At 45.1% G+C, this 17,338-nt stretch overlaps 1 protein-coding gene across 1 annotated transcript in view; it reads right to left on the minus strand.

Annotated features, from left to right (window-relative positions):
- Positions 1-692: 692 nt before the first annotated feature.
- Positions 693-17,338, minus strand: part of LOC139424150 (zinc finger protein ZFPM2-like) — a 143,327-nt gene continuing 126,681 nt past the window's right edge. The window contains exons 6-8 of the mRNA XM_071175843.1: positions 4,854-5,060; positions 3,964-4,188; positions 693-3,427 (exon numbers count right to left, since the gene is read on the minus strand). Of these exons, the coding sequence (XP_071031944.1) occupies positions 876-3,427; positions 3,964-4,188; positions 4,854-5,060 (2,984 nt within the window). The 3' untranslated portion in view covers positions 693-875. The remainder of the gene's footprint in view (positions 3,428-3,963; positions 4,189-4,853; positions 5,061-17,338) is intronic.

Raw genomic sequence — 17,338 nt, forward strand, 5'->3', positions numbered from 1 at the left:
ATTTTACATCAGTATCCCCCATCCAACCAACTTCCCAACCCAGCTTGTCCATCATCAACAGCAATAAATGTAATTCTTGTACAATTTTTTTTCCCTCAAATATATGCAGTCCCCCTCATAATACTGCTTTCAGTAATGTTCCCTCATTTACAAAGTATTGCATCGACAGCAAATTCTAAAAAGGGAGACCAAAGTGTAGTTCAGCAAACAGAAATATGAGTACTGTACAAGAATGTTGCCATCCTCCTGAAAACATCCACGTCTGAGTTGAAGAAAAGAGACAGGGACACAGCCACATACGTATGCTAAGCCAAGTGTATGCCAAAACAGAAGATGCAGCTGGATTGTACCTGGCTATCCCACCAAAGGGTTAAGGCCAAGAATCCGAGTCATGAATAGCAAAGCTGCAAATGACATTTAGGCATATACAAAAACTGTTACAGCAAATAAGAATAGACAAGTGCTTCAGTAGCTATTTTGTGTCTAAAATGCATCTCATTTGTATTCTATCGTTTCATTGAGCCTACATTACAGTGTAAACAATATGTGTGCTACACAAGAATGACTATACAATAACATTACAAACAACTCTGATATAAATTTCATTTGAATTTTAAATTAAGATCACTACTATTAATACTGATTGTAAAATAAATAAATGTGAAAGTGGCACCAATATTACTCTGGATTCATTTTTTCTTTTTTTTCCAATGATTTGCAATGAGGTGTTAAAATGATGAAAGAAGAAGCCTCTCTTGATTGTCCACAAGCAGCGTTTAGAACTGCGTGAGTGATGCATTATTCCAGACACGACAGTGTACCCAAACAGAAAAAAGGGGAGTGGGAAGGGACAGGAAAACTAAACAGGAACTAGTTCATTTCACATGCTCCGCAGCATGTGACGAACAGTAAAACTTCTTATGGGTAATAAAGTTTGATAGGTTGTTGAATTGGATGTCACAGAGGCGGCAGTACTTCCCGCTGCCCGGAGCCTGGGACGACCCATTCACACCCTTTGTCACCGTGGGCACTGTCTCCTCGGTCGGAGACTTGGATGCGGGTGACACGTTCTCGTTGGAGTCGGACGGGTTCTCCGCGCCCCACGTGGGTGAGGGGTGGCCGTCTTGCTGCTGGGGATTGTGGGATTGGTTATCTTGGTTGGGTGGGACGGGTCCCGATCCCGAGCGCTCCTCTGGCTTGTGACCACCGTTGACTATCACCATGCCCCTGTTTTTGGGCAGCAGGGGCAGTGGCTCTTTGCTGGGGAGTGGGCAGCCGTTGGCAGCAGGCTGCTCTCTCCCCGTCTCTGGTCCCCCTCCATTAGTGCTCTGCTCCTGCTCGCTGCTCACCTCTCTCTCGCCCTGCATGACCAGCCCGCCGGCCACGTAATCGGTCGGCTTTATCCCGAAGTAGGGCGATATTTGCTCGGCACCTTTCATCTTCTTTATTGCGCCGGGATAAAGGCAGTGGGGCAGAAACATGTTCTCGTCTTTAGTCGGGATGAGCTGAGCCTCGCTGAAGGGCTTGAGACCCGGCACTGGGCCCATGTGAGGGGGGAACATTCCACCCCCATTCTGTACAATCATTTTATCGTTGCCGTTCTTCTCACATGGGCTCTTATCGTAGGCGTCATCAGGATTACTGCCTTCATTCTTCACCACGTCTGGGAACATGGTCTCACCACCGTGCTGCTGGGAGGCTGTGGCTGTTGTCACAGGGCAAAAGTTCTGTTTATGCGCAAGGTAGTTCTCCACTTTGTTAAAACTGATCTTGCACACTGTACATTCGTGATAGTCTAACAGTCTTTTGGGAGAGTTTGGCGATGTCTTGTCATTGGGGATTGGCGAGCACTTTTTGCTGAGATCGATGGGTGCGTCCAGCTCCTGCTGGTCCATAGTGGTATTACTGTTGGGGGCCATGATAGACTTGGTGACGGTGAGGGAAGCCTCCAGGTGTTTGGGGACCATCCCTGGGAAGATGTCACAGCGAGGGTGAAAGCGGTCGGCCAGGCTCTCCACCGCCTCCTGGGAGGTACAGGGGTTCGCCATAGGAGGGACCCCCAGGAACCCTGGCTGCCCAATGGAGGGTCCTCTCGGGTCCTGGTCTGGGAGACACATCTCGTACATCTTCCTACGCTTGCGGGTCCTCATGGTCCTCTGCATGGAGGGAACCTTGTTGGCGGACATGCGTTTCATGGGGGGGTCGTGACGCGTAGCACAATAGTACTGCTTGTGGACCATGTAGGTCTCGTGGCGGCTAAAGGTGATATTGCAGGCCGCACAGGAAGTCTGGTTGGGGTCGTTGACGTCAGTCTCCACCAGAGGCGTGTTGGTAGGGCTCTTCCCCTCCACTGCCTGCTGCTTCCCGTTCGGCCTCTCCTCTACGCCGGTCGGGGTGGTGGAGACCTTCTTCACCTGCCCCGGGAGCTCCTTCTCTGGGCCTGGGCCTTTCACTGCCCCTCCTGCATTGATCATGTCCAGAACACTCTGAGAGTTGACTGACAAACAGGCCGACTGCATCAGGTGGCTGTCGGTGACCTCAGACGGGTGGCATCCGGTGAGCATACTGACTGAGCTGTGGCCGCTGTTGGGGCTCACGGCCTTGTCTGAGATGCTGGAGAAGTCAGGCGACTTGGTCATGTGCTGCCAACGACTGTTACAGTAGTGCTTTTTGTGGACCAGGTAGTTTTCCAGGTTGTTGAAGGTGATATTGCATTCGAAACACGTGGCCCCTTTGGGGATGAGGGGGCTGTAGATCACCGGAGGGTAGACCGTGTTCCCTCCGTGGCGTAGCCTCCGGTGCACCAGCTCTGACATTTTAGCCAGAATCTCAGAAGCCTGCGGGACGACAGAAATGTCCTGGGAGAAAGCGAACTGGGACAGGAAGGGCCCCATGGGGTAGGTGGGACCCATGTTATGCTGAACAGGAGAGGAGGCCAAGCGGGGGCTGGAGGGCTCAGACTTGATTCGGGTGTATGAGAAGCTTGCCTTACTGCCCGGATGGCCACCGTCCCCCTTCAACCCTGACAGCATGGGCTTTTTCTCAGCCTTCTCCAGCTCGCTGTCGATGGTGGCGTCCTTGCTGAGGGATCCTTTGGGACTCTGGAGGGCTTCCTTCCGGTTGGCCAGCTCGACGCGGGCCGCCGCCTGCTGCAGGGCTTCCTCCGCCCCCCTGGGGGAGTGCTCGCTGTCGCTCTCCCTGTGAAGTTTGCTGCCACCACCGTGGCCATGGTGGCTGTGTAAGTCCTGATGCTGCAAGAGTTCCCTGTGGTTCTGAAAGCTGATATGGCAGTGATTGCATCTGAAGGCGGCCTGTGACAGGTGAGAGAGGATGTGATGTTGGAACGTAATAAGAGAATCCGCCGTGTAGTTACAGATTGTGCATTTCAAGCTGGTGCCAGGGGGGAGCGTCTCTTCCATTTTGACACCTGTTAGGGAGATAAAAGGACACTGTTGAGATTCTTCGTCGCCTTCCCACTCTGCCTTAACGTTAACTACGGCTACGATCAAAACCTGATGCATTATGCCAAGCTTACTGCCAACCTTCCTGATTTTTGGTTGGGCTGAAAGCTAAACTGTCAACTGCTTAAGCTGACAGGGGGATGTGTATATTTATGGCGCTAAGAGCAGTAGTTCACTTTTCCAATTATTTTACTTGACTAATGTGAAACTGACAGTGTCTTAATGTCAAGCAATACTTTTCATTACAAAACCGAATACTAAAATGACTGAGAAATATTAAAGGTATACTGTTCTGTACTACTCAACGTGATGAAATAATACATAGCATCACCTTTAATGATAAGCACATCTCATGTCAACATCACTCAATGGTGAGATACTTACAACTAAATGAAAGCTGAAATAAATCTACATTTCATCTACTTTACAGTACTTTACAAGTATTACTACAGTAGAAGCTCAACTACTATACTAATAGTACTAGCAGGACATCTCTACTCACCGCTGTGCGTGCTCAGGTGCATTTCCAGGGCCCTGGCGCTGGTGAAGCTCTTGTTGCACTGTGGGAAGGGGCAAATGCTGGGTGTCTGGTGGAGTCCGTTGTCGTTCTCCTCCCCTTGGCTCTCTGGCTCCCTCTGCCTGCCACTGCAGTAGTACATCAGGTGGGCCTGCAGGTTCCTCTCACTGCGGTACCAGATCCCACACGCCTTACATGGGAAGATGTCCTCTGGAGAGAGAGAGGGTAAAACACAGGGTAGAGCGTCAGGGTACAACGTCAGGGTAGAACGTCCGTGTACGTTTCGTGCGCACACAACAACATGCACACGTTTCTTTCTCTTTATAGCTCTGATTTGATACCCAAAGCCAGGCAAAAACCCTGTAATACCCAAGCCTGTGATAGGACTGTGTCGATACCACTAGGTTGATGCCCTTTCTCAAGGGCAACTGAAACACTGGACCATCTGCCTGCAGCAGAGCAGCCTCCCTGTCGAGCTGAACCCAGATAGCCCTTATTAAGTAAACAAATGCACTATTTGCATGAAGCTTGTATTTTGCAATTAACAGGTTAGTGGGAGGCTCGCCTGTGTTTATGTGAACCCAAACAGAAGGTCGACAGCTCTTATCTCAACCGCTCTTAACACAGACTCATCTGGGTTAATCTACAGCCCATAGACGGATGGACAGACAGACATTTAGGGCTATGTCCAAAACGGCACCCTATTCCCTATATAGTGCAATACCTTTGTCCAGAGTCTGCACCCTCTTTCCTATAGCGCATTACTTAAAGTTTTGGCCTAAAGTAGTGGACTACATAGGGAATAGAGTCCATTTCAAACACAGCCCTAGGTGAGACTACAGTACAGACTGGCCATGGAGTGTATTGTAACTCACTGTTGACGATGGCGGTGGGCAGAATGGAGGCCATGGCGGCCTGCTGAGGCAGGAGCTGGATGGTGTCCAGCAGTCTAGCCGGGTACATCCCCTCGCTCAGAGACATGTGGTTGATGGCCTGTAGACGGGAGTCAAAGTCCACGGCGAACGCCACTAGCTCCTCGCCCCCCATGATGTTCTTAGTGGTGGTACACCACAGCTGGCCACCTGGAACAGACAGAAGGGGAACATGCTGAAAAATGTTGTTTTTATCCTGTGTGACTCTGTTGGTAGAGCATGGTAGTGTTAGCCTGTGTAGCTTAGTTGATGGGTTCAATTCCCACTGGGGACAGTATTATATTATTATTATTGATGTTTCACCCTATAGGTGACTCCAAACTCTGGAGTTCAGAGGGTATGGAATTCCATCCAGAGGGAAATATTATAAGGACCTAATAATAATGACTATATAATGACTAAAGTGTGAAATCACAATGTCATACTTTGGTTAAAGTAGCAGTAAGAAATGTCATACTCAGTGGGGTAAATTGTAGTAGGTCTATGCATTGGAGCTATACTGTATACTTCAGTAATATAGCATAACCTCAAACAGATCCTCTACACACTATTAGATGTTTGTGTTTAGGGATTAAACATTCCAGTGAAATCTTCTGAACATATTCATTAAGTTAGGATGAGAGAGCGGAAGGGGAGGAAGGGGTAGAGGAAGGTTTTTAGCTTAGATAATATTTATCTCCTGCACATGACAGGCTTTTCAGCTGCACTTCATTTTCCTTTGAAGAGATTAAAGTTTTTAATATGACTATTTACAAAAATCTGGCTGGGGCGATAACAACAAACGATGATACGCTCACGCTAAATGGCAGAATTAGGACATTGTTTCAGAGAAAAGCTGGACAATTAATTAGGGCACTCTGTTAGCTTTCAAAGATGTGCAAACACTCCGACAGAGCAGCGTCAGGATGAGAGAGGACCTGTAATTTGAGTCCAGCTGTTGTGGAAATAAGGGGCGTTGCAGAAGAGAGGGGAGAGGTTTGAAGGGTAGAACAGAATACTAACTGCACCCCACTCATAGTTCCATCCTCCTTTAGAGAGACACTGATTACAAATGTTTACACAAACGTATAAATCACTCGTTTTAAAGGTCAGTGTAGACAGGGTTGAGGTTTTCAAGTGAGGCTCCCCCAACCCAGGGAGGAAACCTGAAGAGTAACTGCTGTAGTTACTATGAAATGACATGATGGAATGATTGTTATGGAGCCTAACTTCTACACCAATCTGAGGATGTATCATTCCTCTCTGGTACACCTTCCACGGCATTCCACCTCCCACCTGACGCTGGTCATAACCTCGCTATTCCCATTAACACATTTCCCAACCTTTTCATTACATTTATGTCAAACAGCACTGAAATTAAACACTATTATAGAAATGAGTCAGAGGAGTGAAGCAAGACGTAGTAAAATATGCCATCTTTTAAAGTCCCATTTCTGTGTGCAAGGAAAGCTGTGTGTGTGTGTGTGTGTGTGTGTGTGTGTGTGTGTGTGTGTGTGTGTGTGTGTGTGTGTGTGTGTGTGTGTCCGTGTGAGTGGCAGGCAGCAGGCAGCACTAGCTCCTTTAAAGAACAGTGCCTATCTGCTGTCCAATCTCCCGTGATGAGAGACACACTTCAGGTCCCTCCACTTGAGCGCTGGTTTTGATTCTCTCTCACCACACACAGCCTGGAGAGGCCCTTTGAATTTTTATCTCCTAATTAAAGTAACAAAACTCCACTACCGTCAGACAGAGTTACCATCAAGGTAGATACTAACTGCCAGCGAGCAGCCACAATGGGGGCAGGTGGGGGGCAGATCGTCACTACTCACCATCAAAAGTTTAAATTGGTAGAGATTCCACTTCTCAGGTTCTCGGTTAACAAAGAGAATGGAGAAAACCACCCTGATACTGAACTCACGACAGACTTACATTTTCACTGTCTTTGAAAACAATTTCAGTTAAAGATGCTCTGAATTACTGCAAGCCTTCCACTGCTAATTGCTAATGACTGTTAGTACTAACCTACAATGCAATTCACCTATGAAATATGCACAACAATGTGACTCCTTCAGCCAGCCACACTACAGACACCCATCTGTCATCTGTGAGAATGCTGGGGTGGTGTTCTAAAACACAGAATCATTCCTGCCTCAGAGGAGACCTCCACCACCAAACTCAGGTGTAGGCTTAGTCCCAAATGACACCCTATTCCCAAATTAGCACACTATTTTGACCAGAGCTATGGGCCGTGGACACAAGTAGTGCTCTAAATGGGGAATAGGGTGGCATTTGGGAAATACACATAGATGGAGGCTCAGGAGATCCCCTGGAGATCCACTGGAGATCCACTGAGATGTTGCTCTCAGGGCATCACTGTACACCACAGTTCTTGCTTCCCAAGCTTGGTCTTGATGGAGAACCAAATGATTTGTTCTAGGCCAGCACTGACACACACAAATGTGCACCCCTTTGGGTTCCTAGGACAAGGATTGGGAAACACCTCTTACTGTACAGAGAGAGGGGCAGCAAAGGCAAATCATTTTGTGATTAGTTCATGAAAGTTTATCTGTATCATACTGGCCGCTTTTTGCCAATTTTGAAAGTGCACAGCCCACAAGTAAAACTGGGGAAAAGGCTAAAAAGTAGCAGCTTGTGTGATTTGCACTGTTTTGCCTGTTAGCAAGCTAGCTCTCTGCAATGAGCTGCCTGCCTGGCTTTGTGCAGCGGCCAATGCAGTTGGAATGAACGCTATTGTGCTGAATCCTCCTGCAGAGCACCTGATAAAAGAATAAAGAACTATGACTTATTCTAAAAACAATAGAGGAATTAAAGAGAGACAATAGGCCAGCTGCTTCATTAAAACAATCAAAAAACCGCATCCTGTACCTAGTCCAGATAATTAAAAACACTGCTTTGCTTTCTACATTCCCCCTCTCTCTCTCTCTGCCCCTCTCTCTCTCTCTCTCTCTCTCTCAATATAATATTCACCAGCTCTACATTGGGCCGGCGACTGAGGCTCAGCTGGCCTAATGCCCATTCCTTCTCTTCCCCTTTGATGAATGCCGCATTTGAACATGTAGTTGAAGATGAACATATGACAGAATTCAAGAAACAAAATGATGAGAGGGGGGGTGCATCGTATATGTAAGTACTTTCACGAATCAAACGTCAAAGGATGAATCGTATGGGGAAATAAGGCACATGTACTGTACGCCCCTCCTCCCCAACTACAAACTCCAGAGATTTCAAAGTCACACATCAGAGGTCATTTTACATTTCTTCAGCTTTAAATGACAATGGATGTACAGTAAAGTAGCCTATACAGCAGAAGTGTTCCATTTTTACCCTACGAGGTCCAGAGCCTGCTGGTTTTCTGTTCTACCTGATAATGAATTGGACCCACCTGATATCCCAGATCGAAATCAGTCCCTGATTGGAGGGGAATAATGACATTGATGGCTATACATTTACATTCAGAAGACACACTTATCCAGAGCAATTAGTATTAAGTGCCTTGCTCAAGGGAACATTGACAGATTTTTCAACTAGTTGGCTTGGGGATTCAAACCAGCAACCTTTCGATTATTGGCCCAACGCGCTAACCACTAGGCTACCTGCCACGCTAGTGTAAATGTGAACATGGGCCACCGTGGTGGGGAGGAACAGACAGTATAAGATACTCGAGGTTATGAGGAATGGAATACATTTGCTCCTGCCTGCGCCACACCACTGTCCGTATCTTAATGAGAACACAAACACATCTCTCCAGCCTTGTTGCAGTGAGAGAGCTGGGAGGAGACAACAAAGCAACACACATAACAGAAGGGTTTGCATAATTAAACTGGCCTGCAGACAGGTATTCAAATGTTTGTGTGTAAACAGCACGACTCTGTAATAGTTTGCTGTAAAATGCATAGTTACGCACATCAGCTCTCCCATCTGTCTACAACACAGGCCAGGCCCACTGCACATTATGGGGCTGAGGGTGGCTTTTAGCAAACATACAGTAACCACATTGTGTTCTATGGATTTGCAGCACACTTTTGAGACAGGACACTGTAACCATGTGGTCTCTCTCCTTGAGGAGCTGTTTCCAGGAGCTTGATGGTGATTTGCAAACGGTCTGATTATTTCAGCCCCTTATCCTCTCTCTCTCTCTCTCTCTCTCTCTCTCGCTCTCTCTCTCTCTCTCTCTCTCTCTCGCTCTCTCTCTCTCTCTCTCTCGCTCTCTCTCTCGCTCTCTCTCTCTCTCGCTCTCTCTCGCTCTCTCTCTCTCAATTGTGAAGTGATGGTGGTAAAGCCGGAGGGCTCAGTGCTTTTGTAATTAAAGACCTCTGGTCTTGTCTCCAAATCAGCCCAGACTGTTGTTGAATGGACGGCTAACCAGGGAAAGCCTCCTGGCACCTACAAATATCAAGTAGCTGCCTGCCTGCCATGTTTGTTAACTTGTTCGTGGTTTAAATGTTCTATTAACCTAGACTGTGTTAGCCCGTTGAGCTAAAGCCTAGAAATTATCTCAGGAAGCTAACGCAACTCTTCAGGTTTCCGTCACAAGGCTACTAATCACACAAGTATGGTTCACTAAACCATAAACATAAATCATATTCAGTGCAATGTCTACATTATTAATATATGGAACTAACAGAAGACAATTCTCATACTAACAACAGCCTATACCTACAGAAAAACTAAACAAACTCCTCTTCTCATGAATAACAGCAAATATTGAGAGTGTTTCTGAACAGACAGGATGGTGATATGGCAGCAGACTGTCAAACCATCAGGTTAAGACAACAGCCAGACAGCAGCACAGACAGGCTGAGAGAAAGCTGAGTGAGACTTCCCATGACAGAGTGAATATGAAAAGTCACTAATGGGTCAAACAATCCTATTGTTACAGGGTGTGGTGTGGAATAAACTGCAGTTAGCGGACTATAACCTTATAACATAGATTTGAATCCTCTTATTCTCTGCTCACTCCGCCTCCCATTCTGATGATATTATTCTGGCCACCACTAGAAGGCGCTCTTCTCATGCTAAAATGCAACTCCGTACCCACCACAGTACGTATGATATCGTGTTGATGCATAGACACCCTAAACACCGCAGCATGTCAGACTGACAGACTCCGTCCATACGTTCAAGAAGGTATAGAATGGGAAGCACTCTTATGACCTTCATTTACTCTGTTTCTACAGTGAAAACAAGTTGTTCTGATGACAATGTATATGATGAGGATATTCATCATATCTAAGGTATTATGACGGTTATCGATCTGTTGTACCAGTCATCACGTTTGTGAAAATACTAATAGCCTAGGAGTCAATTTGGTGCAGCAAATACAATTTTTTTTGAGGCATAAAATAATGTCTTCTATTGACAATACCACTCATTTAAATAAGCATGGTTGAATAAATAATAAATATATACTCATTTTAACATCAAGTGTTTTGCAGATGATAGCCAACACTGAAAGCTCATGGATGGCCTTGAGCAAATGGCACAGGGGTCAGAGTCCATAAATTAAACCTGGGTTCCCAGGAGAGTGTCATACAGAATCCCACTGGTACACATTCACACCAGCTACAAAGACACTAAACTACAACACATCTCAGAAGAATCATATTATTTCATTTAACATATATTCAATTCCGTCATTCTGAGTTCTGGAACAAAGAAAATCGGTTTCAAAATTCCTAGTTTCCAGCAATGATCTGATTGAGTGGATGATTTTGCACAGTGTAGAAATGAGATGTTTCCTTTTATAATTAAATGATATTTCTTTAGCAAATCTCTGGAGACGCATGAATCTGTTTCATTGCACAGTGAAAATGATATTGGCAAGTGCCTGTTTGTCTGGTAATATCACTGAGAGAGAGAGAGAGAGAGAAAGAGAGAGAGAGGGGGGCAGAGAGAGAGAGATAAATAAAGGGACAGAGAGAGAGAGAGAAAGAGAGAGAGAGAGAGAGAGACAGACAGACAGAGAGAGACAGAGAGAGAGAGAGAGAAAGAGAGAGAGAGAGAGAGAGAGAGAGAGAGAGAGAGAGGGGGACAGAGAGAGAGAGAGAGAGGGACAGAGAGAGATCTAAATGTGAACGAATATGCCAAGTTTTTATAGGTCTATTAGAACTGAGAAATGATGAGGGAATTGAAAAGATGTTAAATGCTACATTTCTTTGATTACAATTTATATAAAAATAGTATTTATTGAAATGAATTGGTGCAGTGAGATATAAACAATATAAAGTAAATTGTCATATATATCAAAATTATAAATGACAAATGTGTGAGCCAAATATGATAAGAGACTGCTGTGAAATGTATTTAAAAATGTAGTGAATATAACAATCTCAAAATGACACAAACACTTTCTGTAATTATGATAATACATGATCAGAAATGTATAGTTGAATTGTTTTTCTGAACATTACACTACGAACACTAACACATTTCAAAAGGACTTTTAGATTCTCATGGGTGTCACTTTTATATTTTATTTCTAGGTAAAAACATGACAAATTCCATGAACCAATGCTAAAACCCTTACGGACTTAGGCTAAATGTTCTAACCAACACATTTAAAGTGTGGTGCATAACGAGGACCACTTTTGGAGAGGGTTTTAATTAAAACCTTTAAGGGCTATCCTCTGGGTTCGCATTGTACATTTTGTTTTAATGCCATTTACCAAATAAAAAATAAAAAAAAACCCACCCTTGTCCTCTAGGTTTCCCAGGTCTAACTGTGCTATGTTCTCTCCTCTTCCCGGGCTGGGTCCTGGTTGTGGCCAGGCGACATGTGTTTACTGGGGCCCTGCTGGGGGCCTGGGTCTGGCTCTCTGTCCTGACCAGGCTATGTGTTAATGGGACGTGGAGGTCCCTGTGACAGGCCGCTGCTGTGTTGAGCACCACCACCAACACCACCACCACCCGGGGCAGAGCCAACTAAGCAAAGCTGTCCCAGAACCTCAGCTGTGGCCCTGTGGCCCACGTCCCCCTTCCGATCATGCTACTCGGGGAGGGAGCAGGGGAGCAGGTGAACGGCGGAGCTCCAAAGGGAGGGCCAGGGACTGGGAGAGAGACACAAGGACGCAGCGCCTCAGTAGCTACTCCAACATGGCTCTGTCCCCGCGCCACCACGCACCACATGGCCTGCCTGGTATATGGACGCCAGCCCTAATGCAAATGCCCTAACACCGTTTAAAATGGGCCACTCTCCTTTTTGGAAAGGTCTATTTGGGCCTTCTGGCGATGAGAGGGGGAGATGAGAGATGCACCTGCCTAGGCTATCAACCATTTTGGAATGTTGGGACATATTTTATCTGATCTGGGTGAGAATGGAACCGGAATTTCCAAAGTTGTGGTCTACATGAACTTGATGAGCAAACTAACATATACTGTGTGCTGCAAAGGTTTCTGTGCAACCTCCTCTGAAAGAAAAACAGAGTGGGATTGTGCCTGCTGTTGTTCACAGAGCCCAGCGACAGACAGGAAGACAGACAGTGAGCACAGACAGAATGAGAACAGCAACACGGCAGCACAGCCTCCTGAGTCCAGACGCCCACCACCACAACAGCCACCATAGCTCCCTGCATCCCACCCTAACATGCCCTCTGCCTCTGCACCCCTGTAATTCTACATATTGCTTAAACTAAGCGCTAATTACATTTTCTGTCAGTTTGCAGGAGAAATAAATAATCTGTAGCTAAAAGGCCTAATTGCGTTTGTCACATTGTGGTCTCGGTGGCTGGTGCGATGGGAGCAGCAGCCGCTGGCCCTTCCTCGTTGCCATTCTGTCGTCCTGGCAAGGCCCCTCACTGCCCCAGGTATCGCCACGCAGCCATCTGGAGCCGACATCTGTCCCTCTATTGATCACAAGGGTTTAGCACTTGATCAAACAGACTGCGACAGGATATTGCTCTTTTCCCCACAGAAAAGGCCAATCGCTTGCGTGAGGGTAATAGAGTGGAACTGAGATACGCCACCAGCACGGCGGGCAGGCGGGCAGGCGGGCAGGCAGGCGGGCAGGCAGGCGGGAGGGCAGGCAGCAGCGGTAGTGGCAGGGATGGCAGGAGTGAGGTGGCCGAGCCACTACTGTCCAATGCCAGTTTGAGCCAATAGACCAGCCACACTCTCTCTCTTACTCTCTGCTGCTGCTGCTGTTTCAACAAAACACTCAATTTTAAAGTGTGAGAATAACTCAAGCTCTGAAGCTAAATGAAAACTATATTAGCCACAATTTTCCACTTCAATATTTTCCACTTCTTTCCTCTCCTCTCTGAAAAGTGTGAGGTGTTATGAATCGTTTTAGTTTTCAAGTGTGTGTTGAAAAGACTAAAATGAAAAGCGACTGGCTCTGATAATAACAACCGGGTCTTTGAACCTGATGAGAATCAGTACATCACGTTCACGCTGAATACAGGTACTCTATCTGTGAGACAACACCTTATTGAAACTTGAACAATATGCTCCTACTGTACATGAAAACGCACCAGACGCTGTGTGATTACTTTAGTTTTGTGTAGAAAAGGAATAATTCAAGTGCAGAACTATATGAAATAATAAAGCATTGAAATTACCAGTATTTAAATACATTATCTACATATGACAGGAATAAAAATGAATCCTTGCAAATATGGTTTGAAAAAATATACTGAATTTGGAACACATTAAATAAAATATTTTTTCCATATTAGATTCCAACCTAGAAAATACCAGTTCACAATTATAAAAACAGAGGACAACAACTGTAACACTTCAAAACAATAATATAGAAGCCCATGTTAAGATGCGATCTTTTATGCTATTTCGTTTAATGGTATGTAATTGGACAGAGGATACTATAGTTCCTTAGGAATAATGTTTTTTAACTTGTTAACCTTTATGAATTCCTTATAATGTGTATAATATGATATTATAATATAATGTTTATAATATGGTATGTCTCTCTACATTTTCAACCGACTCTTCTCCAGCTCTCCTATATCCCACTGCAGTTAAAACAAACACACTTGAGCCTGAGGTGACCATGCAGTGTGAAGCCTAGTCGTCTGTAGAGGCTGTGGATGGAACCTAAAATAGCTCTTACGGATCAGGCATGCTTGCAAAGCACTACTCTCTAGCTCGCTAACATCATGTTTAGCAAGTATGGACAATTTGATAGGATGTGAAGGTGACATTTATTTCAATATTGTGGCAATATTGTGATTGTTCCTTCCTGTGAAGAGAGATATGATTCCCCTTGCCTACAGTGCTGGGATTGTCCGTTGGAAAAAAATGATGCAAATTTGGGGATGAGGCAACTAATTCCTTCCCTCCACCTCTGCCTCTCCTCCTCCCTCCCCCTTACCCCCCAATTCTCCCCCGACATGAGATTTCTGATTAATCGTGTGACCGCCCCTTCGTTTTGCATTTTACACAATCTCACAGCGCCACAGCGAGATGTGTGAGGTGTTTCGCCACTTTTGGCACGCTGAAAAGCTGTAGCCCAAGGAAGAACAAGTCAGTGGAAAGTATGAGGGGGATATGACCAGGGGACGTGATAAAAAATGATCAGCGAGTGTGTTTTCCTGTTTGGTTTTAATCTACATTTAATTAAATTCTTATCTGCTGTGTGCTTATGGCTGCATTTGAATGGCGAGACTGCATTCATTATGAATGGTAAAATTGAACTCAGTACATTGTGTGTGGCCCAATAAAGGAACAAGACCCTTATTGCACTCTGTGCATGCACAGCACAAGCTCCGACAGACATGCAGAAAAAATAAGTCAATTAAGATGGGTCTTTAAATTACTGCTGTATCAAAACAAGGGGAGGGAGCAGGCTCTATAATAGAATCCTGACAGGGGTGAGCACAGCCGACTGTTGTTAGTATACATCCCATTTGATAGAGCCAATTATATTAGCCCGTTTATTATGGAGTACACCGTCCACGTCCAGATTTACTGGGTTGGTCATGATAGTTCTTAATCAGTTCCGACGGGAAAGTTGACTTGTGACAATGGAGGGGTCGAAAGACATTCGGCTTATATGGCTGTATAACAATGTGAATTCTATGAGAAGATTTGATGGTGTTTATCTAGGTTAAGTGGGGGAGAAAACAAAGGCCGGCAACAACAAAAGAAATGTCAATAAAAACATAACCAATTCACACACACACACACAGGACCTCCATGGGTTAAACCCAAGGCAGCCCATCTCTCTTGAAAATGCACGAGACCATTGTGTAAACAAAATAGAGAAAAAAAAATAAGAAGCTCCATATTGTAATACTATTGACAAAAGCACACAGCTTATAACAAGACACAGCACTTCATAAGCTAAGAACAATATCCCATAGGCAGGCAGCAGCGCCCCGGAAACTGCTGGAAATAAAAGAACCCTGAGCCTATACTACAAAGTTGGGCCTGACAAAATCCTTAAATCTTTCCATGTTTGCTTATTCAGAACGTAGTGGGGGAGACGGAAGCTCCCTGCTGCCTGGCCATGTTTACAGAGCTGTTCCCATCTTTAGGCCTTGCTCATCCACAGATCCTGACACACGACGGAGACCTGATTAGGGCCCTGCCTATGCATAGGGGGAGGTGGGAGGGTGAGGGAGGGGGTGAGGAGGGTGGAGGGATCGGCAGATGAATGACTTTGGTTGCGTCGGAGAGGGATCACAGAAGATAATCGCACCCGACTGCCGCGGTGGAGCTCTCAGATCTGGTCTTTAAAATAATGTTGGGAGTCAAGTCTCTCCAAAGCCGGCACAGGTTATCTTCTGTATTTTATGTTTGCTGTTTAAATCTTAACGGGACACAGCCAGCAAGGGAGAGCAAATATGTCTGGAGTCGGAGGAAGCGGAATGGAAACGCTATAGCGGAGGGTAAAGATTAGCAGTCGTTCGTTCGCGGGGGCTAAGGAGATGAAACTCCCTCTGTTGGAATGGCTTTTTATTCCCGGGGAAAAAAGTTGGAATGTTGGAACGTTTAACCTTGTGAGGCTCCGAGACTCCATAGAGAACAATGGGATAACCAGCCAGATCGTTCCTCTATTCAAAAACTAAATCATTCATAGACATTTATACATAACATTACAAAGAAGCGCAGTAGGCCTAAATACTGAAAATGAGGACGAAAGTCATTTGGGTCGTTTTTTGGGCACTTTCTACTAACATTTTAAAGGATACATATATATGGCATATTTGGATGTTTTATGATGTTCTCCAGACCCTTTTAACCATTTTAAACCATCATTGGCCTTCATGTACCAATTATTTATGTAGATATGGTCATGTGACACCTGTCTAATAGGGCCCTACGGAGCTGATTGGCTGCCATATTAAAAATGGCCGCCAGGGGGTAATATAACAAATCTGCAACGACACTATAGCTTCTAAGGACTTGTCCAAGTTGTGTGTGAAATGTGGTGCCTCTATCACAAAAGCCACAAGTACCTCAAATTTAACCCTAGCCGCTGAACTGATAATAAGGTTACTAAGGAAATAGAAAACAAAGTCCACTTCCAGTACCTTCCACACAAATACTACTGATACTAATGAAACATTAATGACAACTGCAGCACCACATCAAAAATAGGCCTGGTGATATCCCAGACACTGTAGCCATAAAATACAGGTGCCTGTGACGGTGAGTCTCAGACTAGAAACCCTCTGTATCATACTGATAGAGAGGAATAAACATGCATGCACAATTTACTGTCCCCAGATTTCTCCTCCGTCTATCTTTTAAATAAGCACAGTTTATTACCACTGCATGAGTAAATAGCATGCACTGGTGTGCTAGAGTTAACATTTGATATGCTGTCCAGATGATTCATTCCTTATCCTTTCACTATTTCAATTGTCTTTGTAATAATTCCCGCCTATCCGTGGTCATAGGCAGCCATCATCAGGCCACATCACCTGTTCGTTATCGTCCTGCCGTCCTGTTTGGGAGCTCTTGAAACGATGCCATAGCAGTGACTCGTATTTAACAGCGGGTCTGTGAACTTCTCACGGCTGATGGCGGAGGCTGGAAATTACGCTAACAAGTCATTAACATCATAAAGAGCCTTTCAATAGAGGGACGACACCAGCAACCTTCATTTGCACATTCTAAAACAAAACATTACCTGTGTTTTTTAATTTGTGGATAATGTATGCATTTTGTAGACCCTTTAAAATATACATTTTATTCTAAATGAAGGAAGACCTTTGGGCTTGGCAACTGTATGTCTGACTCCTTTAATGTGTACTGTATGTGTACTGGAAACAAACAAACAATGGAATACTGGCAAAATCCTAAACCTATTTCGGAGAATTACCGACAGGGCTGCATGTCATGTTGGGTACCTTTGAAAATTGGTGTGGCTACAGTAGCAGCCAAATCATGTGCTTGAAATAACACATTACATTTTTCTAATTTTCTATTTGAATATAGAATATTTTCTAGACAGTTACTGGTCCGAG

Source organism: Oncorhynchus clarkii, chromosome 2, assembly GCF_045791955.1.
Source record: "Oncorhynchus clarkii lewisi isolate Uvic-CL-2024 chromosome 2, UVic_Ocla_1.0, whole genome shotgun sequence".
NCBI lineage: Eukaryota > Metazoa > Chordata > Actinopteri > Salmoniformes > Salmonidae > Oncorhynchus > Oncorhynchus clarkii.